This window comes from Pteropus medius, unplaced genomic scaffold (assembly GCF_902729225.1).
Source record: "Pteropus medius unplaced genomic scaffold, Ma_sr-lr_union100, whole genome shotgun sequence".
Lineage (NCBI taxonomy): Eukaryota > Metazoa > Chordata > Mammalia > Chiroptera > Pteropodidae > Pteropus > Pteropus medius.
Genome location: NW_024345916.1, coordinates 355229 through 380203, shown reverse-complemented (window position 1 = coordinate 380203; position 24975 = coordinate 355229). Strand labels below are relative to the sequence as shown.

The following is a 24975-nucleotide window of genomic DNA, read 5'->3' as shown; positions in this document are numbered from 1 at the left end:
GACAGCTGAAAAAAACGGTAGCTTGTCAGGAAGGAAACTGGTATTAGGTGAGGCAGAAGACAGAGATCAACGTATTAGAGATTGACAGGCTGACTGGGGCGGGGCAGAGCAGCAGGAGAAGTCTTCTGGAAAGAGTACGTATTCTCATATTTCTTGAATGGGAAGAGAGTGAGGAAGCTTCAAGTGTTCTTGGGAAATCTGAGATGGTCAAACTGTTAAGAGATCAATAAGGCTGAGCTGGGGGGAAATTGTATTGATTGTTCGATGCGAAGAGTAGTATATAACTACATGTTCCTTTGCAACTTGATTTTTTTCATTGGACATCATTCCATGTTGAATGAATGGGTCTGCCTCCTTTTTTTGAATGGCTATCCAGAATTCTCTGGTAGAAAATACAATTATATTGAACCAGTTCTCTACTGACATATGGGTTCTTTTTACTGTTTTCTTGTTATAGACAGTTTTGCAGTTATTTAACAAATATAGTTGTATTTGTTTTGTGTGTCATAATAATTTAACAAATATTTATTGAGGATCTGCCATCTGCCGGTCACTGTTCTAGGGTCTGAGCACACAGCAGTGAACAAAACAATGTCCCTGCCTCTATGGAGCTTATGTGTAGGGGTGGAGGAGTGAGGACGAAGACAAGGAAGACAACCAGGTAAACCATGTCAGGTGGTGATGAGTGCTAAGCAGGAAAGATTCATCAGAGAAAGGAGCTATAAAATGTTGGGGGAAGGGAGCATTAAATTTTAAATAGGGTGGCCAAGGGAAGGCCTTACCAGAAGATAACTTTCGAGTGGAGAGGCAAGTCAAGCGTGGTGTCTAAAGAGAAGACGACATAGCAAGGGCAAGGCCATGAAGCCAGAGCTCACCTTGTCCACTGAGGAACAGCAGAAAAGGGCCTTGAGGAGGCCAACCCCAGCAAGAGAGAGAAAAGCCAATGTAAGAGTGATAAAGGGGGATAAGGCAGATTGCAAGGGGTTCTGTATGTCTGAGTCGAGTTAACTTTTACAGAATGAGATGTAGAACCATCTAAGGATCAGTTTGGCTTCCATATTGCTAAGAGGCTGCAGGGCGCAAGGGCAGGAGCTGGGAGACCGGTCGAGAGGCCATCCTGGCTGTGCAAATGAGATGATCATAATTTGGGCCTGTGATAGCAGGAGAGGTGGTGAAAAACGCAGAGTCATCAGGATTTCCCGATGGATTGGATGTGAGGTGAGAGAAAAGAGTGAAGCGCAATACTAAAAAGATGGTGTTGCTATCAACTAAGATAGCTTGCTGTGCATTTATGTGGGAATTACCGTGGCATAAAAACCTATGAGTAGAATAACTGAGTGTTGGGTAATGGGTTGAAATTAACTTCCTGGCAACTAAGGAGTTTTTATTTTGTTTTTCACATTTCTGTTTCCAAATTTTCTCTAATAAGCGTTAGTACTTTTATATAGTTACTTATAAAAATAAAAACACTCTTCTATTTATATACCTTAGTCTGCTCCATAGATATGCTGATAAGAACTATGGCTCAATCGAAATTTTGTAAAACAAGTAGATTAGATGAATTAGAGCAAAAGTTCTCAAATTCTTTGGTCTTGAGATTTCTTTGCACTCTTAAAAATTATTAAGGGCCTCAAAGAGCTTTTGTTATTTGAGTTTTAGTTATTGGTTTATTGCATTAGAAATGGAAATATAGGAATTTTTAAGGGTTTACTTAATTCATGTTAAAATAACAACTCATTATATGAATATAAATAACATATTTTATAAAAACTTGTAATTTTACAAAACAAAATTTAGTGAGAAGAATGGCATTGTTTTACATTTTTGTAAATCTCTTTAGCGTCTGGTCTAATCGAACATAGTTTGATTCTCATATCCACTTCAGCCTTCAGTCTGTTGGCTTTGTTGTTTTATTTGAAGTCTGGAAAAAAATCTAGCTTTGCACAGATATGTAGTTCAAGAAGTGAAGAGTATTTTTTTTATTGAGGTATAATTGACAGAACATGATATTTGTTTCAGGTGTACAATATAATGATCCGATATTTGATATATTGCAAAATGATCACCACTATAAGTCCGGTTAACATCCGTCACCATACATAGTTACATAAATTTTTTTCTTCTGATGAGAACTTTCAAGATCTACTTTCTTACCTACTTTCAAATATGCAATACAATATTATTAACTATAGTCATCATGCTACACATTATATCCCCATGACGTATTCATTTTATAACTAGAAATTTATACCTTTCGACCCCCTTCACCCATTTCACCGCCCCACAGGATTTTAATAGCCTATTCAGATAGAGATTTTCTTTTTTAATGTTATGCTAAAAAGTTATCGTTTCATAAAGGTTAATCGTAATGTCGAATCTGAAACCATATCAATGAACTTTTTTTTTAACTCTATTTCTTTAAAACCCCTTGGCCTATCTGCTAATTTGAAAGGATCTTTTACCCATGCGTGCTTTTGTACCATTGTGCATTGGTCATTTGAAAAATACTGGTTTACTGAGTTATTCAGATCTTTCAGATGTTAACATTTCACTATACAATATCAAAGACTTGCGTTTGTTAATATCACCATTTATCAGAAAAATCATTATTGAGAAGCTGTCAAACTCATGGTAGTGAATAATACATTTCCCAAAATTCTAATTTTCAGTTTTAAGCACAAGGTTTATCACTGACAACAAATGTTGTCAGTTGTTTCCCTTGAACTGACAAGCTCACTTTGTTCATTTTTTAGGAAATGTCTGCCAAATAAATACCTACGACTGAATAACCGTAGTCTGTCAGACATTCTTTGAAGTAAAAATGGTGTTCCGTGAAAAGGCAGCTAGTTAGCTCATGATTTAGTGGTACAGTTGCTTTTCCTCAAGAAAAGCATGTGCTTGGGTATGCAGGAGAGGTGCTGCGTGTTCTTCCTGTCTCATCACACAGAATATTAAAGAGATGTGGACTCAGGAGCCAAGATGTAACAAAATAATTCTTACTGCTTCACCAAGGACTTCTTAAGTGGAACCAGCTACTTTATAAAGAAATGTGTTTTTTAATTTTTTTAATATTTAAAAAGTTAATTTTTAAAAATGGCGGTCAAGAAATGCAACGACTACTTATCCAGTTCAGTGCCTCTCCCTTGTTCGGTGGTAGGCTCCCAGCAGTTTTGCCCATCATTGCTTTTGCCCTATCAGCATAAATGTCAACCCAGTGAAAAAGGCAAAAAAAAATGGCTCAGTATTATTATGAAAACAGTTTTGAACTCATAGACCCCCTGAAAGGCCCCCTTGGGCCCACCAACCCACTTTGAGCACTGCCATCCTGGAGGGTCTCCTGATACTTAAGAGCTGTCACAAAGCTGCAGAAACAGAACACAAATCATCACCTCCTGAACACAAATCATCACCTCCTGTTTATCTAAATCCATATTTTTTTCTCTAGCTAAGTTTTTTTTTTAACCCAGCTTAAACAGTTGTGTTTACATCTAAAGATACTGATTATTAATAGAGAAGAGACATTAAATTTTCATTTAAATATAAGAAAAAAAATTGAGACTATATCCTAGAAATAAGGGTCCTGAGTTCTGGACCTGCTCTTTATAAATGATAGGGTTGCGAAGCCTCGGTAAGTACTGTTCCATACGATCGAGTCTTTGCTCGCTATATGCTGTGAAGAGCTGGGACAGAGGCATTTGCTGTTCTTTTCTAATTGCTTTATATTAAAACCATGAAAACCCAAAGCTTGGTGAGGCCAAGGCCTGGTGTATGGCAAAGATGCTCGGCTTGGATGCGAAAGTGCAGGCGAGGGATGAATTTATTTGGGGCAGGCTGAAAATGAACATTCTCCTGATCCTTAAGCTTTTATTAATTGCCACCGCATTTGCCCATTCATACTCCCAGAGTGGATTAGCTGGCTGAGCTCCACCCGTCTTTTATGTCAGTGAAGATAAGGATGTGTCAGACCCTGGGAACAAGGAGAACATGCTGTTTAGCCCTTCGAGGCAATTTCCTTTTTGAGTCCCAGCTCTCTCCAGATGGCATCTAATTGTTTCTTGAATGACCTCAGTGTCCAGGCCACAGGAACCTGGTCTGAGAGGCCATTTCACACATTTATTAGCCTGTGGATGAGAACTTACTGCATAAAGCCCCCATTCACACTCTCAAAAGAGCTTTTTGTACAGAAGAAATGATAGAGCTGGTGGACTGTTTCCTGTGACCACCAGTCTCCAATTGGATTCTTATTTTTTCCCAGGCCCAGGTGGGTATTTTTCAAAGGGGCTAAGTTTGTCCAGCTGAGTCCATTATGGCCCATTCTCCTCCTCCCCTCTGTCCTCCCATGGTTTTTGCTGGAAGGAGCCTCAGCAGAACAGGGCCGTGTCCTCGCATTCCCTGGTCTGCAGAGCATTCGAGGATTGCTTGTGCAGAGCACAGGTGGTGGAGGCTGGGAATCGCTGTGTTCTGGAAGCCTCTTCCCATTTGGGAACCCAGGTAGTTCACAGTCAAGAACGTGATGTGCTTCTGAGGGCTGAAGGGGGAGCCAGTCCTAATCCAGCCACAGGGATGACAAGGCTAGTTCACCTGATGAGGACCATGACCCTCGTGTGACAAGTCATATCTCGTGCCTCTGTGGTTTATTTCGGGGGGGGGAGGTGCTGTCCTTTTGCAAATGTGGTGAATAAGAACACTTTGTCTAGAAATATGCAAGCACACTTACTGTGTGTCTTACTTCCAAGTGTTTGTTGAGAATCCCTGTGCTGTCTCCAAATGTTCACTGGCCCCAGTCCTGTTCAGGCATCATTCTGGCCATTGGAGTGATGACGATGAATCAGACATGGGTCCTGAGGCCAACAGGCAAGGACAGAGCTCACTTTGATGAGCGCTTCAATGGCTGGATGCTGGAAGATGCCTAGAGCTAGGGCTCCTTACGGGGGTAAATAGAGCAACAGCGATGGGCAAAGAAGGCCCCATTGGGCCGTACAGACTGAGAATCAGGGCTCTGAGGCTACTTCCAGGCTGTGTCCACCTACATCAGAGCAAATTTGGGAAGATCCAAATGTAATTTGGGGATGATACAAATTTCGTTTCCTTTGACCTAGAAAAAAAGTCACGAGAGTTGCCCTTCCAGGTTATTAATTGTGCCTGGTAAAATCCACCTAGCCTTGTAAGGGAATGAATGTCTCAGTCAGTACCTCTGAATCGGGTTTTCCCTCTGTCTTTCTGCAAAACAGAATAGCCTGTCCTCCAGGAACTTAAGATGGTGCTGTTGCCTGCATGAGCAGGACTGAAGGAGCCGTTCGTCACTGGCTTCCCCTAGCCTGGGAGGGGCACTGGGTGTGGGAGCAAAACTCACACCTACATTCAGTGGCACAGAACATTCCAACTCCGTGAATCCTCCCTTTTTTCTAGAGGCATATTCATGTCTGCTTTATCCTTGAAAACTCAAGACAATGCAGTTCTTTAATGAAATGTCCTTGGAGTAGGCTGTGAAACATCATTAATTTCCACCCATCACCGAAACAGGAATATACAACCCTATTATTAATAGGTATATATTATACGTGTTGTCATATAACCTCAGTTTATGTTACCTTCTTTTTAGCGTTTTAGATATAGGGATCACATACATGCAAACCCCGGTAGAGCCCCAAACAATGTATTACATCTTGATCTCAAGTTTTACTTAATCTCACAATGGTAAGGTGAACCTATAAACTCTCAAACTGATGATGTGAGTGAGGAAATTTATGACTGGGAAGGACAGGGATGGAGTGGCCTGGGTGGGTGACTGTTCTGGGGAAGGAAAACATCTCTGGACTCAATCCTTGCGTCTTTCTCTCTCAGCACATTGGCTGCATTCTCTCAGACCAGCTTCTCCGTGTATCGGGAACATATGGCCATAGGCTATTCTAGCTTATATTAAAGCTTATTGTCCAAGAGAAAAAAAGGGATCTTTTCATCTGCTCTGCGTTGAAAAATCCCAGGGAATTACTCTGTTCTCACTTAGGTCACATGTCTACTCTTGAACCATTCTTGTTCAGCATTCTGATTGACTCACACATCCATTGCAAATATGAATACTCATACACTGGGATAAAGCTCTTAAATGTAATAACCACTGTCTGCTATTACAATTATATCCCCCCCTGAATTTTCGGGATCAGAAGTATATTAGGCTGTATTTTCTAATCGTCTCTGTCTTAGTGAACATTTGTAAAATGTTTGGTATATGAATACTAGGCTTTGCAGAGATGTTTTTGAACTTTTCAAGTCCTAGACTCATTTTTCTCTAGTATATCTCCCTCTTGGTTTATTTATGTGCTGGATTCCCATTGCCTCTCAGTTTGTCAGCTCCACATTGTTACAGAGAAGTTGTAGGGTGGCAGGCCAGAGGGGCTGTGAGTTCCTCTTATAGTTTGGCCTTGGAAAAATTCCCACGTCTATTGTCTGTCCCAAGTAGCCCAACCCTGAGGCTGGTGTGGCGTGCCTAGAGATTAGTCCAGGTGAGTTGCTGCTGCACTCCCTGGTAACTCTCCCTTCCTCTACCCTGCCCTCCCACTCCTCTGGGCACACACTGCAAGGGATCGCATTGTCCTTTGAACCACTGACAAAAGGAACCCATTGTTTGTGCCAACACCAGGAGTGTTGACCCTCTGGATGTCACTTTTGTAGGTGGCATTATACTTGGCAGCTGACTGGTAATCAATATGATTATTCCCATGTGACATACCCTCTGCCTTTTCCAGTGGAGAAATGAGTCCAGTTGATGTCTCTATATATAACAAAGGTGTTCCCTTTGCCCTCCGACCATCACCCGTGCTATGGGGCTTTGCTGCTAGGATCTCTGACTGCGGATATTTCAGATGAGACCTGCTGTCCGTGTTGCCAAGAATATCCATCGCTTGATTGGAGAGAGGGGGTTGTTGCAGCAGCCGCAATTCTCCCTTTTGGATTTGCACAAGATAAGGTACTCCAGGCAACCAGGTGGAGTCCATGCTTCCATTATCACAATCGATAGATCCAGCCATTCTGATTCATAGTTGTTTTAATTATTAACTCTTAAGAACTGCTTGATCTCACATGTGAAATGTAGATAATAATACTTATCTCCTAATGTGAATATTAAGTAAGGCACTGTGGTAAAAGCTCTCTGTATAAATGCTGGCTCTTGGGGGCCCTTTCACGTGGGGTGAGTGAGGGCTCCTTTGAGGAGCCCCAGCTGAAAGGTGGACAAGTGTCTGCGACCGTCACAGTCTTCTGGGAATGTGCCGGGGAGAGGTTGCTGAGTCAAACTTGTAGCTGTTCGCAGTTAGTGGTAATATTAGGCATTGTGTGCAAACAGGGCCCTTCTACCACCTAGGTAAAGAGCGGGGGTGGGGGGGGTCCCCTCCTCTCACGGGTGTTTAAAGCTACTCTAACAGTAGGAAAGGAAGTGACACTGCTGTCTTCAGGGTCCGTCTCCCTATCTCCTTTTACTAACCACAGCCCTGCAACCTGACTATGTCCAAGGCAGCCAGGAAGCTTTATCTGCCTTGGCTCATGTCCATGATAACCAGGGTATTCACTTCACCTCTCTGCTAGAAGGAAGATTTAGCAAAACTGTCAGAAGCTACATCTTTAAGAGCCACTGGAAGTTTTTCTATATCAGTGGGAATTTTTAGGTCTGATGACTCTTTGAGAACTGCATAAAACCCATGGACCCCTCATCCAACAGTTTGTGTGTAATTTCCAGTGGCTCATGGAAGCCCTGCCACACCCCCAGGTTAAAAACTCCTCGTCTGGACTGACTCTCATAGCCATTTGAATGGGATGAAGAATTAACTAGTATGACACTCAGATGATAATGCTCATGATCGATTCATGACCATGAAAGAAGGATATTTTCCTACTGAAATATCTCACTCAGATGGCTAGAATTTGCTTGAAAACAGAGAAGAAGGGATTAATACGATCATTTTCTGTTTTACTTAGGCAAGCTTTCAAGGCTTGCCTAAGTAAACAAGTGGAGTTAGTCCTGACTCCACCTCTCCCCTGGTGCCAGTCCTGTCCCGTGCCCCAGGATTCCTGCTTCTCTTAGGCATTCCTTGATGCCTGCTTCATCCACTCAGACATTTGGTAGCCTTTCTAGGTGGGTGATAGGCGTGGAGTGGCATTGGAAGAATGCACTGTAACTCTGGCAGTTCCTGCCACTAGGGACTAGAGAGGAGGAGGTGCAGGCGGAAGGCAGAATCTGGGAGGACACAGAAAGTCTAGAGAGGGTATCTGGGCAGAGCCAGCATGGCATCCAAGGGGCTATACGAGGCCCCATTCTAATTCTAGAAATGATTGGTGTCAGTATCCATAACATGGGCTGGTGAAGTATGAAGGAGTCGGGCACATGGGAGGTGGTCTTCCGGGGACTCTAGATTCATGTAGAAGATCTAGTTTTGGGGCAAGAACCTGGAAGGCTAGGCAAGGGGCAGGGGTGAGGTGGCAAGACCATCAGGCAGGACATCCAGACAGGACATGGACGGAAGCCCAGCTCTGCAGCCAACTTGGTGTGGGGAGCCCAGTGGTAAGGGAGGGGTGCAACCCAGATCCTGGGTGGGGCACAGGATCCCCAGTCAGACCGGCTAGGACAGGGGCGGAACATTGAGAGCTCTGTAGTTGCGAATGGACCCAGGTAGTTATGAATGGTACCTGCTGTCCCAGTGTACCAAATCACCCGGGAGACCCCTGGGTGTGGGCCATGTGCGCAGATGCTATGGATACACATGCTGCCCATTAAAACAAACAGCTCCCCAAATGACAAAGATTCTGGAGGAGAAAATCATCTGAAACATCTGAGCAAGTGTGATTAAAACCATATGTGCAATTTTAATATGTGATCTTAAAATGTAAAGCCTATAAAATATATTTGGGCTAAAAACACTCTTAAACTTCTATTCTTTATTTGTTCCCTGGCTTTCAAAGTTCAAGAGTCACTATAGTACCAGCTAGGGCAGGTCAGTGGATCAGGGTGGGGCTGTCCATACTCTTCTTTTGGGTTGTGGCTCCTGTAGTCTGGCATTTGGGTGAAATTTAGGATACAGTTGAGTGTATGCCCTGCAGACGGGAGATGGGGCTCGTCCATTCCTTTGAAAGGGAAGGAAAGCTCACATTTGCTAAGTGCCTAGGATGTGTTGGGTACTAGGTCCTTTATGTGTTATCTCTCTTGATTGTCATAAAAACCTAGTAAGTTAGAGGAGAAAACCGAGGCTCAGAGAAGTTTAAAAATTTCCCAAGGTCACCCAGCTTGCTAGTAGTGCAATGAAGACTCGAACCCACCCTGGTTCTCCCTCTACCCTGCTACCTCCCAGCATCACTTTTGAGACATGCAAATGTGTGTCTTGCGGCTCAGTTTTGGAAGATGGCATTTTGCAGAAGTGCTTGTGAGATGAGAGAGCTAGTGGCAGTGGAGATGGGAGACAGTACAGCTGGTTCTGGCTGGTGAGCCTTTGTCATTCTTGCCTTGCAGATGTCCCTCAGACCATTTCTGCAGCACTCTGCATGAGAGAGGCCTCTGAGGGGCTTTTGTGGTCACTGTTACTAGTTGCTTATACAGCTCACACTTACCGAAAGTAGAAGAAAGGGAAAAGAGAAACACGTAAGCAAAGAAAATGTAGGAACTACAGTGACAAGAGGAACAAATGGCTGCTCAAGGTCATGCCTGCAGAGTGAGTTTAGAATGGAAGGAAGTTGGGAGGTGGGTGGCAGATCATCTTGGGAGGGTAAGACTCCTAGGGGTGTTTGGATGGGCTTTCGGAGACACAGGAATCCCTGATGTTATAGGTAAAACATTACAAGTATGTGCCTTTCGTTCTGGGAGGAAGGTCCATGCTTTTCATAGACTCTCAAAGAAGGCCGACACTGCCAGAAAGTCTGTCTACTGTTTGAGAGTTTGGAATTATGCCCCGTGCATGTTCTTTTCATTTCACCTTAATGCTAAAAACAGAAAATCGAGCTTGTATAATAATAAGATTTCTGGGGTGATACCAGGAAATAGTGGTGGAGGGAAGTATGGAATGGAATTGTATGTGATAAGTGCAAGAAAGCAGAGTCAGGACTGGGGGCTCACCTAATTTTGCTTCGCATTATCAGTTATGCAATTTTAATAGCCAGTTGGAGAGACAGAAATTTGTGGGAGGACATAAGGCTCAGTAGAGAGAAATCTGTTTGGGAACACTGTCCTCAGTCTCTTTGTTTATGTGCTCAGCAGATCAATACCGCTTCCGGACAGAGACCATTTAACAGCCATACTCTTTCCTCCCCTTGAGGAATCTGGGGGAGCTGTCGGACTGAGATGTGTATAGCAAAGGCTTATAAATGCACCCCCTGTGTTCGCCAGTGCCAGTGATCGTCTTGTCCACAGAGAGCTGGGCCGGCATTTCCCACCTTCCCCCGCTCAGTCCAGTTTGGAGCAAGAAATAAATCACACTTGCATTTAGGAAAACGTGTTGAGCTGTCTGACAGCTTGTGTGGCTGCTGAGCTTGGCATGAAGAGGTGGCCTCTTCCCTAACAGCCTCTCCTCATTCTCTTGGCTTCCAGCCCTGTTCCTCTAGCTTGTTATGTGATGTTGTGTGCTCTGAGATACATGAGCTCATCCTCTACCACCTCACCTCCTGGTTTTACTGTGTACAGAGTCACACCTGGGAAGCTTTGGGAAACAGGGTTGCTGATAAACATACACCTTCTGTAGCCTAGGGCTTCCCCAGTAGGTCCCGAGCCTGCAGAGGGCGTCCTCAGAGATTCAGGACTGGGCCCGTCCAGGTGAGTCTTCTCTGCTTCCTATCTCATTAAAGCTGTCTTTGTCCCCTGAGAGCCTGATCACTGGGGTTTAGTGAAGACAGAAAGCCAAGAAGGATCGATCTTTCTGGAGAGGTGAGGCATCTCAGTGGTTGCCACAGGAAATTGAGCTGTTTTGACCACGATGACTGAATAACTAGTGGTCTGAGTGAGTTCCAAGGACAAGCCAGGCCTTGCTGCCTTGGAACAGTGCCCTCCAGTCACAGCCCGACACCCACCGTGGGCAGTTTCACTTTCCACAGGGCTGCTTGACAATGACCAAGAGCACCTCAGTACATGTAAGGTATAATGCCTTAATTCCAGGCTGGTTTTGGGAAGGGGAATGGGGGACATGGGCAGCACTGTTTTTCTGGTTGCCCTGAAACATGGAAAAGCAGATACCTGGTCGACACATCTTTCTCCCCATAGACCTCTCCCCTGATGTTATGTCAGAGAGCCGGTCTCTCTCACTGGGAGTCTGATTTTCTAGTAGGGACTGTGGCACTTTGGGAAAGGCTTTCAGCCTCTCCCTCATGCTGCCGATGGGAAGCTTGCAACTGTGAATTATGGCTGGCAGGCAGCTCCTGTTTCCATGGTGACTAACTAGGGCAGGTTAGTATTAGGGCTACCCAAGGAAGAAATGACATTGAGGGGCAACATTTGCACAGGGGATTTCTTCTGGCCTACTTTAACCCTCTTTCCAGATGGGGTGGGCAACATTTGACCTGAGGTGATGGGGATTTCCTTCGAGGGTCCACCTGGCTGCCCAGCCCTTGCTATTTGCACAGGTGTTTTCCTTAGCGCAGAGAAGCAAGCCTCCCAGGTGTCCGGAGCAGGGCGCTGGAGAGCACAGAGCTCTCTCAGAGCTCTCTGCTGCCAGCCAGCCCTTCGGTCCATCAGTCCCCGGGATTATATTAGTGACACTGAACCCTGTCCCTAGAAGGGAATGGTATTTAGAAAACCCTGAATTCAAATTTGACTGACCCTAAATCATCTGTACCAAATTATCAGAGTGACCTGCTGTCTCAGTGCACCAAATCACAGCCTTTTCATGGGGCTGTGCAAATAACAGGTTTAATTATAAGACCTTAAAAAATCTCTTACTTGTGTTTCCATGTGATCAGATACCCAGTTCTGCAATCATAGGCTGGAGTCCCTGGTCCTTTGTCTGTTCTCTGCTGAGTGACATGCAATTCTGGTCCTCTGTTTCTTTGCAACTAGAATAAAATAATCATTGTGGGGAGAATGCGGAAAGATTGATCAGTGTGGATGGGAGACATTTAAAAGCATAACCAGTCAGTGAAGAGCACTTTGCAAATTCATGCAATTAGTTGCAATAACATCTTTAGTTGCAATAACCACACTTTATTTTAGTCTCTCTCCCTTGACCATTTTGGCAGAAAATTGATTAAAACCTTTGAGCACTACTTCAGAAATTGGTTTTGGTGTAGAACAACAAAAAAAGAGTGTTTAGGAAACAGCTACCTAATAAGATTAGCCCGTTCTTTAATTCTGACGGAACCAATCTGGGGGGCCTTTTGGAGATAATTCTTAGAGTAAACAGGGAAAGCCTCAGGTGATAATAGTTACGGTTCTACTGTGACCTGAGTGTCTTAGGTTTTTCTTTTACCCTCGCCCTGGACTACATAATTCTATGTAATTTATATGTCTGAGTTATTTGTATATTTTCTTTCAGGAATGCACTTCACTCATGCTTTCAGGGGTAGGGTATCTGAATGCAGAGGCTTTGGCTAACTAATCTCACTGAATCTCTGTGCAGGATTTAAGGAGCTGCTTCTCTCCCTTTTCAGAGGCCGGGATGGTGCTTTTTTAACCTTTGGGGGAGTTTCTTAGCCTGAGGAGAAGAGGAACAGCCAATGACAACTGACCCCCCCTTACCTGGTAGCTGTTGGCCTGATAGATGAGTCATCCCCACAACACTGCTGAGGCCATGGGCCCTGGCTGCTCATGGGGACTTAACCTTTGACCCCCATCTAATAGAAATGAGGGCAAACAGAGAAACACTTCCTCCTGGATATAGTACATGGAACTTGGAGGACAGTATTGACCCATCAACTGGACTATCTCCAAGGGCCCCTCTAGCTCAAAAAAAACCCCAAACCCCAAATCCCTGAGTTCTACCACCTTGGGTGCTTGCTTCCAGGTTCTCAGGTGGGCTTCCCAGAACCCAGGAGTTCCCAGAACTGTGCATCTGACCTCCAGAACCGTGGAGGAGAAAGAGTAAGGGAGGAAGCCAGTTGATGGAGCAGAAAGGAAGTCAGCGCCTCGGTTCCTGTGGTGACAGAGCCTTTGTGTGTCTAGCCCCACGCTGGATGTGTTTATTAGGCTGAGCCTCTGCCCCGTCTCTCTCCACAGCCCTCACTCAAGCACTGAAGCCGCTTACCAGGCATTGAACAAACAATTTCCCATTTTTACAGCCTGACTTGACCTAGTCCAAAGGCCGAGACCTCCTGAGGATCAACACTAATCCCATTGGATATTTTTCATACTTCCCTCATGCCTCATCCGGTGTTGTTCCTTCCTGGACTGAATAGGTTCTGTTCTTCCCTGTTGCAAGTTTCTGCCTGTGTGAAGTTTTAGAAAGTTTCAGGACACATTCCATTTTTGAGTGGCCAGAGCCACAGAAAGTTAATATTTGGAACAGTGGGAAAGGAAGAGCTACAGGCAGAAACCTGGGTTTGATTAAACACCCCCCGCCACACACACACACACACACCCCACCCACCCCCAAATCATTGAGCATCCACTCTCACTGGAATGAAAGAAGAAAAGCAATTATTTTCCCCTAAAGGCGTTAGGAGGCTCTTGGTAGGGGTGAAGGCCTCTGAGCATAGAAGAATCACTTGGCTACATTGGACGTGAGGTTTGTGTGCTGGATCTGGGTTAGGCAGAGTGGGTAATTAAAGTGAAGATGAGAATTAGAGTAAAGTATTTAAAGCGAAGGAGGGGAGCGAGACAAACAGTAGGGTCAGAGGAGGCTACACAGCCTGTCCCCCATCCTCCAAACAGACTACACAGCCAGGTGGGGTGGGCATGGGGCACTCAGGGTGTTTGCTGACAGACTTGCTAATTAAACACCAAAAGGCAATATTGCTTTCCCAGTAGTGGTGGCTGTGCCAATGCTATCAGCTGCAAGCTGGCTGCCAGGAGCATCCTAATTAAAAATAAACAGTTCCAGGATGGCTTGAGAAGGCGGGGACAGGGATCCTGCCTGGGTTCCTTAGGACTTCTAGGGGAAAGTCACACCCTGGTCACCATTAGGTCCTTTTCTCAGAGGAGCCTCTGTCTCAACACAAGGTGGTGTGATTTGTGCTTCCCTCAACCCCTAGGTTCTAGGGTGACAAGCAGACGGACAAAGCCTCTAGGAACAGATTGCCTGGTGCCTTCAGCCCTGGGAAAGAAAGACTGCCTGAGGGGATACGATTTCTACAGGGTCTCTAAGTCGAGGGGACAGCTAAAGCCCAAAGCCTCTTCTAGGAGAGGTTAGAATTTCATCAGAGAGCAAGTCCGGTCACATGAGAATTTCTGGCACTGTGTGCATGGCAGGCTGGACACCAGCCTACCAGAATTGAGCGAGTGGATCGTATTGGCTTCAGCGGAGGGGAAAAGTCCCAGCCTGGCCTGGGAGAAGGAGCCGGCTCACTCCCTGGGCCATTGGACTGTGGGCGGGAGCAGCGCAGCTGCTGCGGAGGGACTGGGGCTCTAGTGTCCCGAGCCCCCTTTCTTTGAACCCTAAAGAAAGTGTCCAGGAATTGAAGACTGAAATATGCCTAAGGAATGCAATGCTTTCCACACCATGTCGGCAGCTCTGTGCTGCTTCTATCACCGCAAGTCTTTCCTTGGAGTCAAGGTAGGTGTGGTTTTGAGATAAGGTACATATAAAATTCTTTGGGGGGCCTTGAAAGCATTAGTTTTCTAATAGGCACTAGACAAAGTTTGCAGTCTGCCGGCTGTAAAAACAGAGGCACTTTCTTTGCTGATGGACCTTAGTAAGTCGCTAGTGTCTCCCCTGGGGGCAGAATCCAGCCCCACAGACTGGGGCTCTTTATCTGTGTTTTGGGATGAAGCTCTGTTTTTCTCAGGTCATTTGCAGTCCCCTTGGGCTGAAATTTTATACCAAAATAGCTCAATAAGACAGAGCTATTCTTCTTTCCCTGTTTCTCTCTCTCTCTCTCTTTCTCTCTCTCTCTTCCCTCATTCATAATGAATGTGAGGTGGCTGAGCCCCTCTCTCCGCTTAACCTGCTGGTCCATTATGCCAATAACATATACGTGTACAGAAACCACCAACTACCTCCTTTCTGATCACAGCCAGGTTCCAAAACATTTCAGCATTAAGAACCGTCTTTTTTTTTTTTTTTCACGGCTCCCATTTTTAACCTTTGCTACAAGACCAATGTCAAAGGTTTTGCATATGTCAATACGCTATGTATTTTGACGAAAATATTCAGAGAACCTTATTCGAGTAACTCAAAACGAGGCTTGTGTTCTGTGTCGCCCGTCTATGACAACACTAAGAATTAAGATTGATATAGGCTCTCGTTGTCTGCCTTGGAACAATCCCGTCGGTCCCAGCATAACTGCAGACCTCATTTATTCATGAGAAATAAGAGTCTGAAAGCTCTCAAGGAATTCTTTCCACCCCGACAGCAGGGCTCTCTCTTCTGAGGGACTTTTTCAGTGCCATTGAAAAAACTACAGCAAGGTTATGATGCTTCTTTCTTCTCAATAACGCTTTTTAAAAAAAAAAATCAGTAAAGCTCATTAAAGGGAGAAAGACCTCTTTGTGGAAAAATATGTACTGAATGAGAAGAAGATAGGCTGCTTCTGGTTTTACTGCCCTGTTGTATTGTTCAGAGCAGTTTTCTAGCCATTTAGTAAAGTTCGTTTGTGTTTCTTTGTCAAGGAGTTTGGAAGAGCATAATTCACCACTGGTTAAAAGTGTTCCCTCCCTGATTTAAGATCCTTTTTCTCTCTTGGAGCCCAGTGTGGGTGATGTGAGGACCATGTGGTTTCTGGCCTAAATATGGATCGTTCTAGTGTGGGACAGATGAAGTCATGACATTAGCAGTGTTTTAAAGCTGTCAAAGATAGACCAGAAGGTCCCTAAGGGAAGCATGCACTTCAGGGGTTGGCAGTAGGTTTTCATTCTAATAGAAGTCCTTTCATAAACCCACTTCTGCTGATTCAGAAAAGTGAGACTCAGCATCTGGTATGTGTGGAAACGGTCCATAAATATCTGGGTCTTGGTGATGAGATTCATTTTGGATACCCCAGCTCCTTTGGGGTTATGTCCCCCAAGGCCTGCACTGAAAGACACAGTGATGTATGGGGTGAGCCTGGACAAGCCTCCTTCAGTTAGGCTCTTCCCGGCCTCCCCACCCTGGCAGGCCACTCTCAGTGGTTGACTGTTGGCAGAAACACTCTCCTTTCCACCTGGGGTTCCTAGTTGACCCCCAGTTTGTTGCATCTTCATGGCATAGAGAGAGGGCCTGACCTGCTTCATCACCAGAAACTAAAGCCTTCAGACCAACTTAGGGTTTTCCACTGACCCTCAAGATAGGTCTCCCCGTCTTGTTTTGCATAGGTAGTTACCTGGAAAGAAAATCCACCTTGCTTAAATCTCTCACACTCCATCCCCAGTGTTGCCCCAATGACAATGCTGCGTCTCTGTATTGATTTCCACTTTAATTAGGGGTTTCAGGTCTTGCCGCTCATAATTAGTTTCTGTTGCAATTAGGATTTCAAAACTAAATCGGGATCGATCGCCTGACAGCAAAGAGGAAATAAAGCTCCAGTTCTTGACCATGTATGCTGCTTCCCTTGGCATGAATTTCTCATACCAAAAATAACGCTGCAGTAGCCATGGTAACTTTCCATTTGGTCTAATCCATATCATCTCTGGAGAAAGTCGAATGTTATTAATAGTGTTTGTTGTATGGGAAGAAAACTAAAAATATAAAAGCTGCTTTGCTACATAGGAGACCAGTCACTCTGGTGCTTTCAGGAACAAGATCTTATTTGCAGAGATTTGGCCTCATGTAGACGCGTGTACAAAGGCCCTAGAAAGGAATTAAATGGGAGGCCAAGGATGGAGAGGAGGGTCATCCCATGCAATGGTCGCTGGCCCTCATAGAGTCGAGCCAGAGATGAGATGCTCTAGCCACTTTGAGGGGTGTGACATTAGCACCCCAGGAGGGGTTCATGGGAGGCAGTCATTTCACAAAAGACCACTGGATCTTGGGTGAGAAAGGGAAAGGATATAGTGCTTGTGCCCAATGGAAAAGAATTTGGAATGAAGATGTTCCAGATCCATAGCATTAGCGGAGCACGTTCAAGTTCAAAAGTCCCAGAATGTCTAATGTAGTAGTTCCATCCGTGTGTAAGGACTCTGTTGGGTGGGAGGTGATAAATGACAATTGAATGTGGTTCCTACTTTCGAAGGACTTACCACTAGAGCAGTAGGTCCTAGTGCCATTTCGTTACATTTGCAAAAGGCTTTCCAATGTCTGAGTCTCTTCCCAAGTTGTCTCACAAGAGCCTCAAAACAAGCTCTCTGGGTTGGGCAGGGCAATCGTTTACCCCTTTCCACAGAAGAGAAACTGAGCCTCCGAGGAACTACCAGGCCAGGATCATTTAGTGGAGAACGAGGAGTAGAAATTAGGTTTTCTGGCCTCATGCCCAGTGTCCTCCCGACGATACCATATTAAGACCGTAGAAACCTGAAACGAGATGATAGATTAATACTTTCGTTTGCAATTCCGTCGGAAAAGGAAAGTGTGGACCTTTTTTCAGGTGAGACTTGGGGGCAGCTGCGGGACTCGCGTTTTCTCAGGCTGGGTAATCCTCCTTCAGGCCATGGCGGGACCGCCGTCAGCTCCCTAGTGAACTACGGAAGGAATTTGGTCAGAGGCACAACAGATGACATTTCTGGACCCGGCGATGGGAGCAAGCCCCACTTCTTCTGGTTCCTCGTGTCTCTGATGTTTCTTCTGTGGGTGGGAGGAAAAGGAGCTGAAATTTGCTTCCTTATCAATGGCTGCTCCTGAGAAAGGTCAGTGTGATTGTGTCAGGAAATTCAGGGGAACCTCAGAGACATGCATTATCTGGCAAGTGCAGAATAGCCACTTTTCTGAAAGAACATAAGCAGAGAGATTGGAGTATGGAGTCTGTGGATAAATGAATCAGTGAGTCTTGACTAACCAGTCGTTAAGTCCAGCGGCAGTGGTCTTGTCAACAAGAAGTCATGGATTAGAGGCTGCGGATTTGAAGTATCTGCTTTCCTATACGTAGATTTGACTGTCCTTTGCAGCCATGAAGTGCTGTATAGTGAGAAGAGCTTACTTAAATCATGCTATTGCTGTTGTGTTTTGTTTAGCTTTGAATCATTTTCCTTGCCCCACCCGAACCCCCCAAATACTTGGATATAATATCAGCCCGAAGTGTCCCACCTGCCCACCTCCAGAGGGTAGGGTACCTGAAACTTATTTTTATTGGAAACTGCCTTTCTGTGTCGGAGCGAATGTGGTGGAGCAAAGGTCCCACTTCCCTGTGGCTGGTCCCTCTGCTATTGTGACAGCTTGGGTACTAGTGACACAGTGGCCTAAGTTGTCTTCGTCAGTGGGGCTGATGCACCATCATCACAAGCTATGCAAGATAGAAAAAAACCTCTTGGGAAATGTCTTTCCAAGTGACTCAGCCCCTCCCCTTGGTGGCCGCTAGTCGCTCATTTATCTGTCCTGCCCTCTAAACAAAAGCCCCAGCATAGATTTTTTAGAGACCTAAATGCATTCCATTGGCATCGGGGAGCTTCGGGGATCTGGTTTCAGCATCAGGGGAGGGACCGGGGCTGTGTCCCAGCACCCCCTCCCCACACACCCGGGAGTTTGGACCCTGGCCGAGACCCTGTTTTTGTTGGAGAGATGTGGGTGGGAAGCAGAGACGAGGCTGGGATCCTGGGAAAATTCTGTTAGCGGGTTCAGCACCTCCAGGACTGCGGAGAGGTTGGCCTGTGCCAAACACTGGGGAGGACACTGGGGAATCGGGGCGCTCAGGCTGTAGAGGTCTTCTTGCACCGCCATGTGAGAGGTCAGCAGGATGCAGGGCCCAGGCCTCTGTCTCTGGGTTTAAAGATGTTGTGAAGGACAGACAGCCGATGCATATTTTGGATGTCCCCAGGACTGCAGAGATGCAGGCTGTCCTGGCTGGGGAGAAGGGGAGGGGAGTGCCTCGTGGGGTTGGACACCACTGTGGCATCTCTGTCCTCATCTGTATTTCCAGTGCATGTCCACAGCTCTGGGAGCGACTGTTGGAATCCAGCTCTGGCCATGAGAATGTCACGGCTTATTTTTCTGACTTATAAAAGAGCTATGATCAATCTTTTGGTTTGTACAGAGAACAACTCTCCCCAGTGTCCACTCTAAAACATGTGTGCTTTTACAAAAGCAGTTATGCACAAAGAATCGATAAGCTAGAATCCTAGATTCTAAGTAAGACGGGAATGGAGGGACCACTGAGCAAGTCTCCCACTCAGAATTCATCTGCTCATTCTCCACCCCAACTCCCAGCATGTGTGTTGAGGGCCTACTGGGTGCTGGGAAAACAGAGTGAAAATTCCTGCCCTGAAAGAGCAATTCTGTGTCCAGTGGGGGTGATGGACAAGCAACCAGCTCTCTCCAAGGCACGTGGTAGGCGCAAAGGGAGGAAGAATAGACAGCACGTTGCGAGACCCTGGGCAGAGGTGTTTACCCCAGCCCTGGGCCAGGGAACGTCCTGGAGGAAGTAACACTGAGCAACAACTAAGAGATGTAGGTAGGAGAGGTATGGGGGAGAGAAAGGGCCTCGGGCTAAAGCTGAAGAGTGGAAGGAGATGAGACCAGAGAGGGGATTGGGGGTGTGCAGGGCTGTGTGCTGGACAGAGAACAGTTCAAATGGGACATGGGGTGAGGGTTTGAGTGTTGGTCCCTTTGTGTGTGGGATGAGTTTGAGGAGCATGAACAGCATGTCCCCTAACTTATGCCATGTCCTTTAAGCCTCCCATCAGCTCTGCTTGTCCTTGCTCAGCTCACTCCTGTTTTGCTCCCTCCACCTTCTCTTTAAGCCTTTTTTTAACACTCACAAATAAGATCGTGTTTCTTACTTCACAGCAGCAGTTAAGACCATCAGGCATATTTTTCTATCCCCATCCCTGCTCCACAAGTTACAGTATATCCATATCCTTATCCATGATCCTCGCTTCCTTCCTCCAGCCTCTGAGGATGAAGTATCCCTCTCCCTCACCAAGGCCAGTCCTGCCACCGGTGCCCATGACCACCCCTCCTCAAAGATTCCTCAAGGATCTTCAGTCTGTTCCTCTCCAGTAACACTCTCCTCTTAACTTATAAACATGCTCCAGTCTTTCCCATTCTAAAAATAATCCCCATTTCCATGTCTTCCCTCCTGGTCCCTGGCTGCTTCCCCCCAAAGCTGGTTAACACAGTCTCTGCTTATTGACTTCCCATTGTCCATTCAGCCTCCTTTACCCCACCTGTGACCTTGCCAAGCCCAGCAGGTGCTGTCCAATTCCGATTGTATTGGAACTGTATTGCACTTGACATTGTTGTCTATTCTATTCCTTCCTGAGAGTCTGCTCTCTCACCCTCTAGGACACCACACTCTATTTGTTCTCCAGAATCTTTCCTGGCCAGTCCTACGCTGCTGTTAGGGACAGAATGTTTGTGTCCTCTCAAAATTCCTGTTGAAGCCCTAACCTCCCATGTGATGGTATTAGGAGATGGGCCCTTTGGAAGGTGATTAGGTCATAAGGGTGCAGCTCTCGTGAATGGGATTAGTGCCCTCACAAATGAGACCCCAGAATGCTCTCTGGCCCTTTCTGCTATGTAAGGACACAAGAAGAAGAGATCTATCTATGAACATGGAAGCAGGCTCTCACCTGACACTGAATCCACCAGCGCATTGATCTTAAAAGCCCCAACCTTTGGAATGGTGAGAAATGATTGTTGTTTAAGCCACCCAGTCTATGATATTTTTGTTATTGCAGCCTGAATGGAATAAGACAGCAATCCCAACCTTTTGGGCACCAGGGACCAGTGCTCCTATGAGAATCTAATGCCCGATGATCTGAGGTAGAGCTGAAGCGATGATGCTAGCACTGGGAAGCAGCTGCAAATACAAATGAAGCTTCCCCTACTCACCCACCACTCACCTCCCACTGTGTGGCCCAGTTCCTAACTAATAGGTACTGGCCATGCCTTGGGGGTTGGGGACCCCTGAATTAAGAATGCCTATCTTTTTCAGTTTCTCTGTCTAGCCTACCTCTTAAAACCCAGCGGACCCTAGCCCTCTTCTCCTATACCCTCTATACCCACCTTCTAAGTGACTGATATCCTTCATAGGATATCCCCTCTACGCTGAGGATTCTCAAGCTGTGTCTCCTGTCCAACCCTTCTCCATGGCACCTGGATCCTATATCCTGGCAAGACACTCCACGCAGGTGGCCCACAAGCACCTTAGGCCCTACATCTTCCTCCACAAACCTGCTTTCCCCTTGTGCTTCTGTATCAAGTGTTGGTGGCTCAGTCATCTTCCAGGAGCTCCTATGCTTCTTCACCTTACTCATTATCCATGTCTAATCAGTTACGAAGTCTTCATGATTTTAGTCCTAAACATTTCTCTCATCTGCCTCTTTCTTCTTATTTCTGCCACAAGTACTATACTAATTCTGGCCTCACCTACTCTTGCTTAGAATTCTTTAGTAGCTTCCTAACTAGTTATCCTGCCTTCAGCCTTTGATAAAGGTCATTTTATTACTTTTCTATTTCTAGAGGCGTAGAGTGTACTGCGCCCTTATGGCAGTACATTCCCACATTTGAACAACTCTAATTGCTAGAAGGTCCCTCCTTGTATTGAGTCAAAATCTATGCACCTGCATGTCCACCTTATCCTGCAGTTAAAAGGATGTAACAACCCTTCAGATGCATATTTTTCCCCTCTCTATTGTGAGCATGTCTATTTTCAGCATACTAAATTAGTTGATATGAGTGGGTACCTAGAAATAAGACCAGAGGGGATTCTGTATTTGTTTCCCTAGGGAGCTGAACCAGGAATACTTGACCTATCGTCGTGGGACAATAACAGCCCAAGCCTTCAGATATTTCAACACAGTCTTCATATTCCCCTCAAGTCTTTTCTGTACTAAGTAAACATTTCCAGTTTTTATATACTTTGGGAGACGGATTCTAGATTTCAGTCAATCCCTTACTCCATAAGTCTGAGAAAATCATGAAAATTCAGGGCCTTGGTCATGTTTTCTCTTAAGATTTGAATATTCTTGCTACCTATTTAACTCCAGGGGTAGTGTATAAATCCATGAAGTGTGAGTTGTATTGTGTCGGGTGTCTTGTCCAGTTGCTGTTTCCGTGTTTCTGCCTATGACATCGAGCATGGTATTTGTGGATTTAAAAAAGCTTGTTAAATGAGATATGTGAGTGCAAAAGCTTTGAACTCCTCTGGGAGAAATATACCTTTAAAGTGACGTGTGAGTTGTATATTGGAAGTGGTGGAGTTGACGCTTGGCCGAAACCCGTCTTCTGATGAATCTTTTTTTTTTTTTTTTTTTACTGAGAACCTACTATGTCCTTATCCCTGACATACGATGCACTTTGTCCAAGAGCAGATTTCTGAGACGGTCGTTAGTCACAGTACTATTTTGGAGAGAGAGAATTTGGAAAGTCATTTTTTCCACATCCCACGCTGGAAGGCCTTCTGAATCTTTGGATTTTCCTCTGTGTTTGGCATATCTCATTTTTCCTCCCAATTGCATCTACTGTCTTTCAACCACATGCATTTTGTTTATTCAGTAGTGCCTCATTTCTTCGAGGTGAATTACTAAAAGGATGAATTAAGTTGATCTTGATTTTCCGATATTCCTATTGAAGAGGAGCTAGGGCATCTATTTTGATGAACAGCTGAGTATCAAATCACTCATAATTTGAATTAAGATGGAGAATTAACAAGGTTAAATTACCCGTGGTAAAGACTTCTGGTTTGGTTCTCCTTGTATTGTAAACTTTGGTCAGTGGGTGTTCTAACCCGTCTTGGGCTCTGCCTTACTCATGGCAGTCTGTGTTTTCTCATTCTCCACAGATGTTAACAAAGCACTACTATTGCTGAATAGAATCTTACTGCCAGACCCGGCGATTAATATTTCACTTGCATTGTCTCATTGAGCCTGTGTGCCAACCCTGTGTGAGGGAGAGGTATTATTGGAAGTCACTTGAGGACATGGTTAAAGGGAGAAAAACAGTTTAGAAGAGGTTTTCATAGGTCAGACTTGTACTTAGCTTTTACTTGGAGCCCTTTGTTTCGCCGGCCCAATAAGCCTTTCAGTGCGCCCAGTGACCTGCGGCCTTCATCTGAAGTGTGGCACATCCGATTTCTCACTGGGAGGAATCAGGATACAGGGCTGCCTCATGGGGGTGATTTGGATATCTGCTCCTCTGAGGGCTGCTACTGGAAAGTCATCATCTAAATTTGATCTAGAGGGGAAGGCACCTGCCTCAGCTTTCAGCGTGGCACGATGTTAACAAATGGCCTGTTGAAAACGTCATTGTGTTTTAGTTTATCTATTACCAGGGAAAGGTGAGACCCCCCCCTTGGAGCCAAGCAATGAGTAAGCCCATGGAAAACTAATACTTTGTCAAGAGGGTAAGAAACACGATGGGCAAACCTGCTGGGGCCAAGTCGAGGAAGGAGATCTGGCATCACTGGTGTGCTGAGCAAGGTTCTCATGTGCAGGAAACCTTTGTGAAGGAAAGAAGCCATTTTTGGTGCTGGGTGTGCTGCATCCTGTCAAACTTACAATTCCTCCTGCAGTTTTCAGACTGAAATCAGTCTCCTCCAGTGAAAAATAATTTTCAGTCCCTTGGTGTTCTATTAAAATAAAACTGAGCTTCAAAAGCAATAGCTTCAAGATGCTACAGGATGGGAAGGCGTGGAGGAGACCTTGCCTGGAGAATGACTGGGGATAAAAGGCAACGGGAGTTTAACATCAAAGGGAGCTGTGGGAATGGTCAGAGTGATTCTAATGTAATTAGTTTGGGATGGAGGGTTAAGTTACTGCTGCTTGCTTAGAGGGTGTACTCTTTCAGACTCCAGTCTGCACAAATCAAAATTAAATTGGACTTTTCCATTTTCACACACAGAAAACAGAATTTTAATGGGAATTTCTCAGAACCTTGATAAGTAGGTGTTCCACAGATATCCTCTTCTAGTTCCTATTCATAGGTTCTGCGACTCTTTTGATAAGCCTTTGATAAGGCTTGATAATGAATAAAATGAAATTTCTTGGATTTGGGCTCTCTGTGATTTCGAAGGCATTGCCCTGTGTGTGCCAGTGTGTAATGGCTCCTGTATCATTATTTGTCTATGAAAAGAAAAATCACATGTAGTAGGAAAATGAAGCAACTTCACAGCAAATTGCGAATCAGTTTTTAGTGGCACCGAAGTGAGAATCTGGTGTAAAGTGTGATAAATTACACAGGTTTAATTAACATGTGGTAAATGACATAGGAACCCATCTGCAGAATCTTCGCTGAATACAGCTCCTTTCTAGGATTTAGAAAAGAGAAATTATGTCGTTAAGGTACTTAAACATTAATAGCAAATTAATCGAAGTGGTTCAGAAAGCTGAAACTTATGGAGATTTTGTGAAATCTCTTTGCTACTGATTCCTTTCTCCAAAGAGGTCAGAATCCCTCTCCGACCTCAGATAAGGTAGAGAAAAAACGCTGAGAACACCAGCAAAACCGCTCGTGGTTGATTGCTGTACATTCTCTTCAGATGTCTTGTCTCCTCAAAGAGGCTTTCACTCTATCAGGCCATGAGTCTCTCTTATCCACATCTGTGTCACCCCTCAGATCTGGCGCAGGAGGCCGAATGGCACAGCGGGCTCTTGGTAAGTCCTTGAGTTTAATCGGAAGCACAGTGTTCCCATGACTCTCAAGCTCTTGATTAAAATTGACCTCCTGATCATTTCTGCAGAACTTTGGCCAACAGGGTGCAGTAAGCGTGGGTTAGGAAGCTGTCTGCAAAGGCTGCTTCATGGCAACGGTTGAAAGGAGCAGGCTCAGAGGCAAGAGGCCCACGGGAGAC

At 45.2% G+C, this 24975-nt stretch overlaps 1 protein-coding gene across 9 annotated transcripts in view; it reads left to right on the top strand.

The window, feature by feature from the left end:
- Nucleotides 1-24975, top strand: part of BCAR3 (BCAR3 adaptor protein, NSP family member) — a 185106-nt gene that overhangs the window by 120331 nt on the left and 39800 nt on the right. Inside the window, exon 1 of one of the 9 annotated variants that reach the window (XM_039874792.1) lies at nt 13980-14675. The exons of the other annotated variants lie outside the window; for them this stretch is intronic. Coding sequence (XP_039730726.1) covers nt 14592-14675 — 84 coding nt within the window. The 5' untranslated portion in view covers nt 13980-14591. Of the gene's footprint in view, nt 1-13979; nt 14676-24975 lie in introns of those variants that run through there. 9 annotated transcript variants of the gene reach the window in all.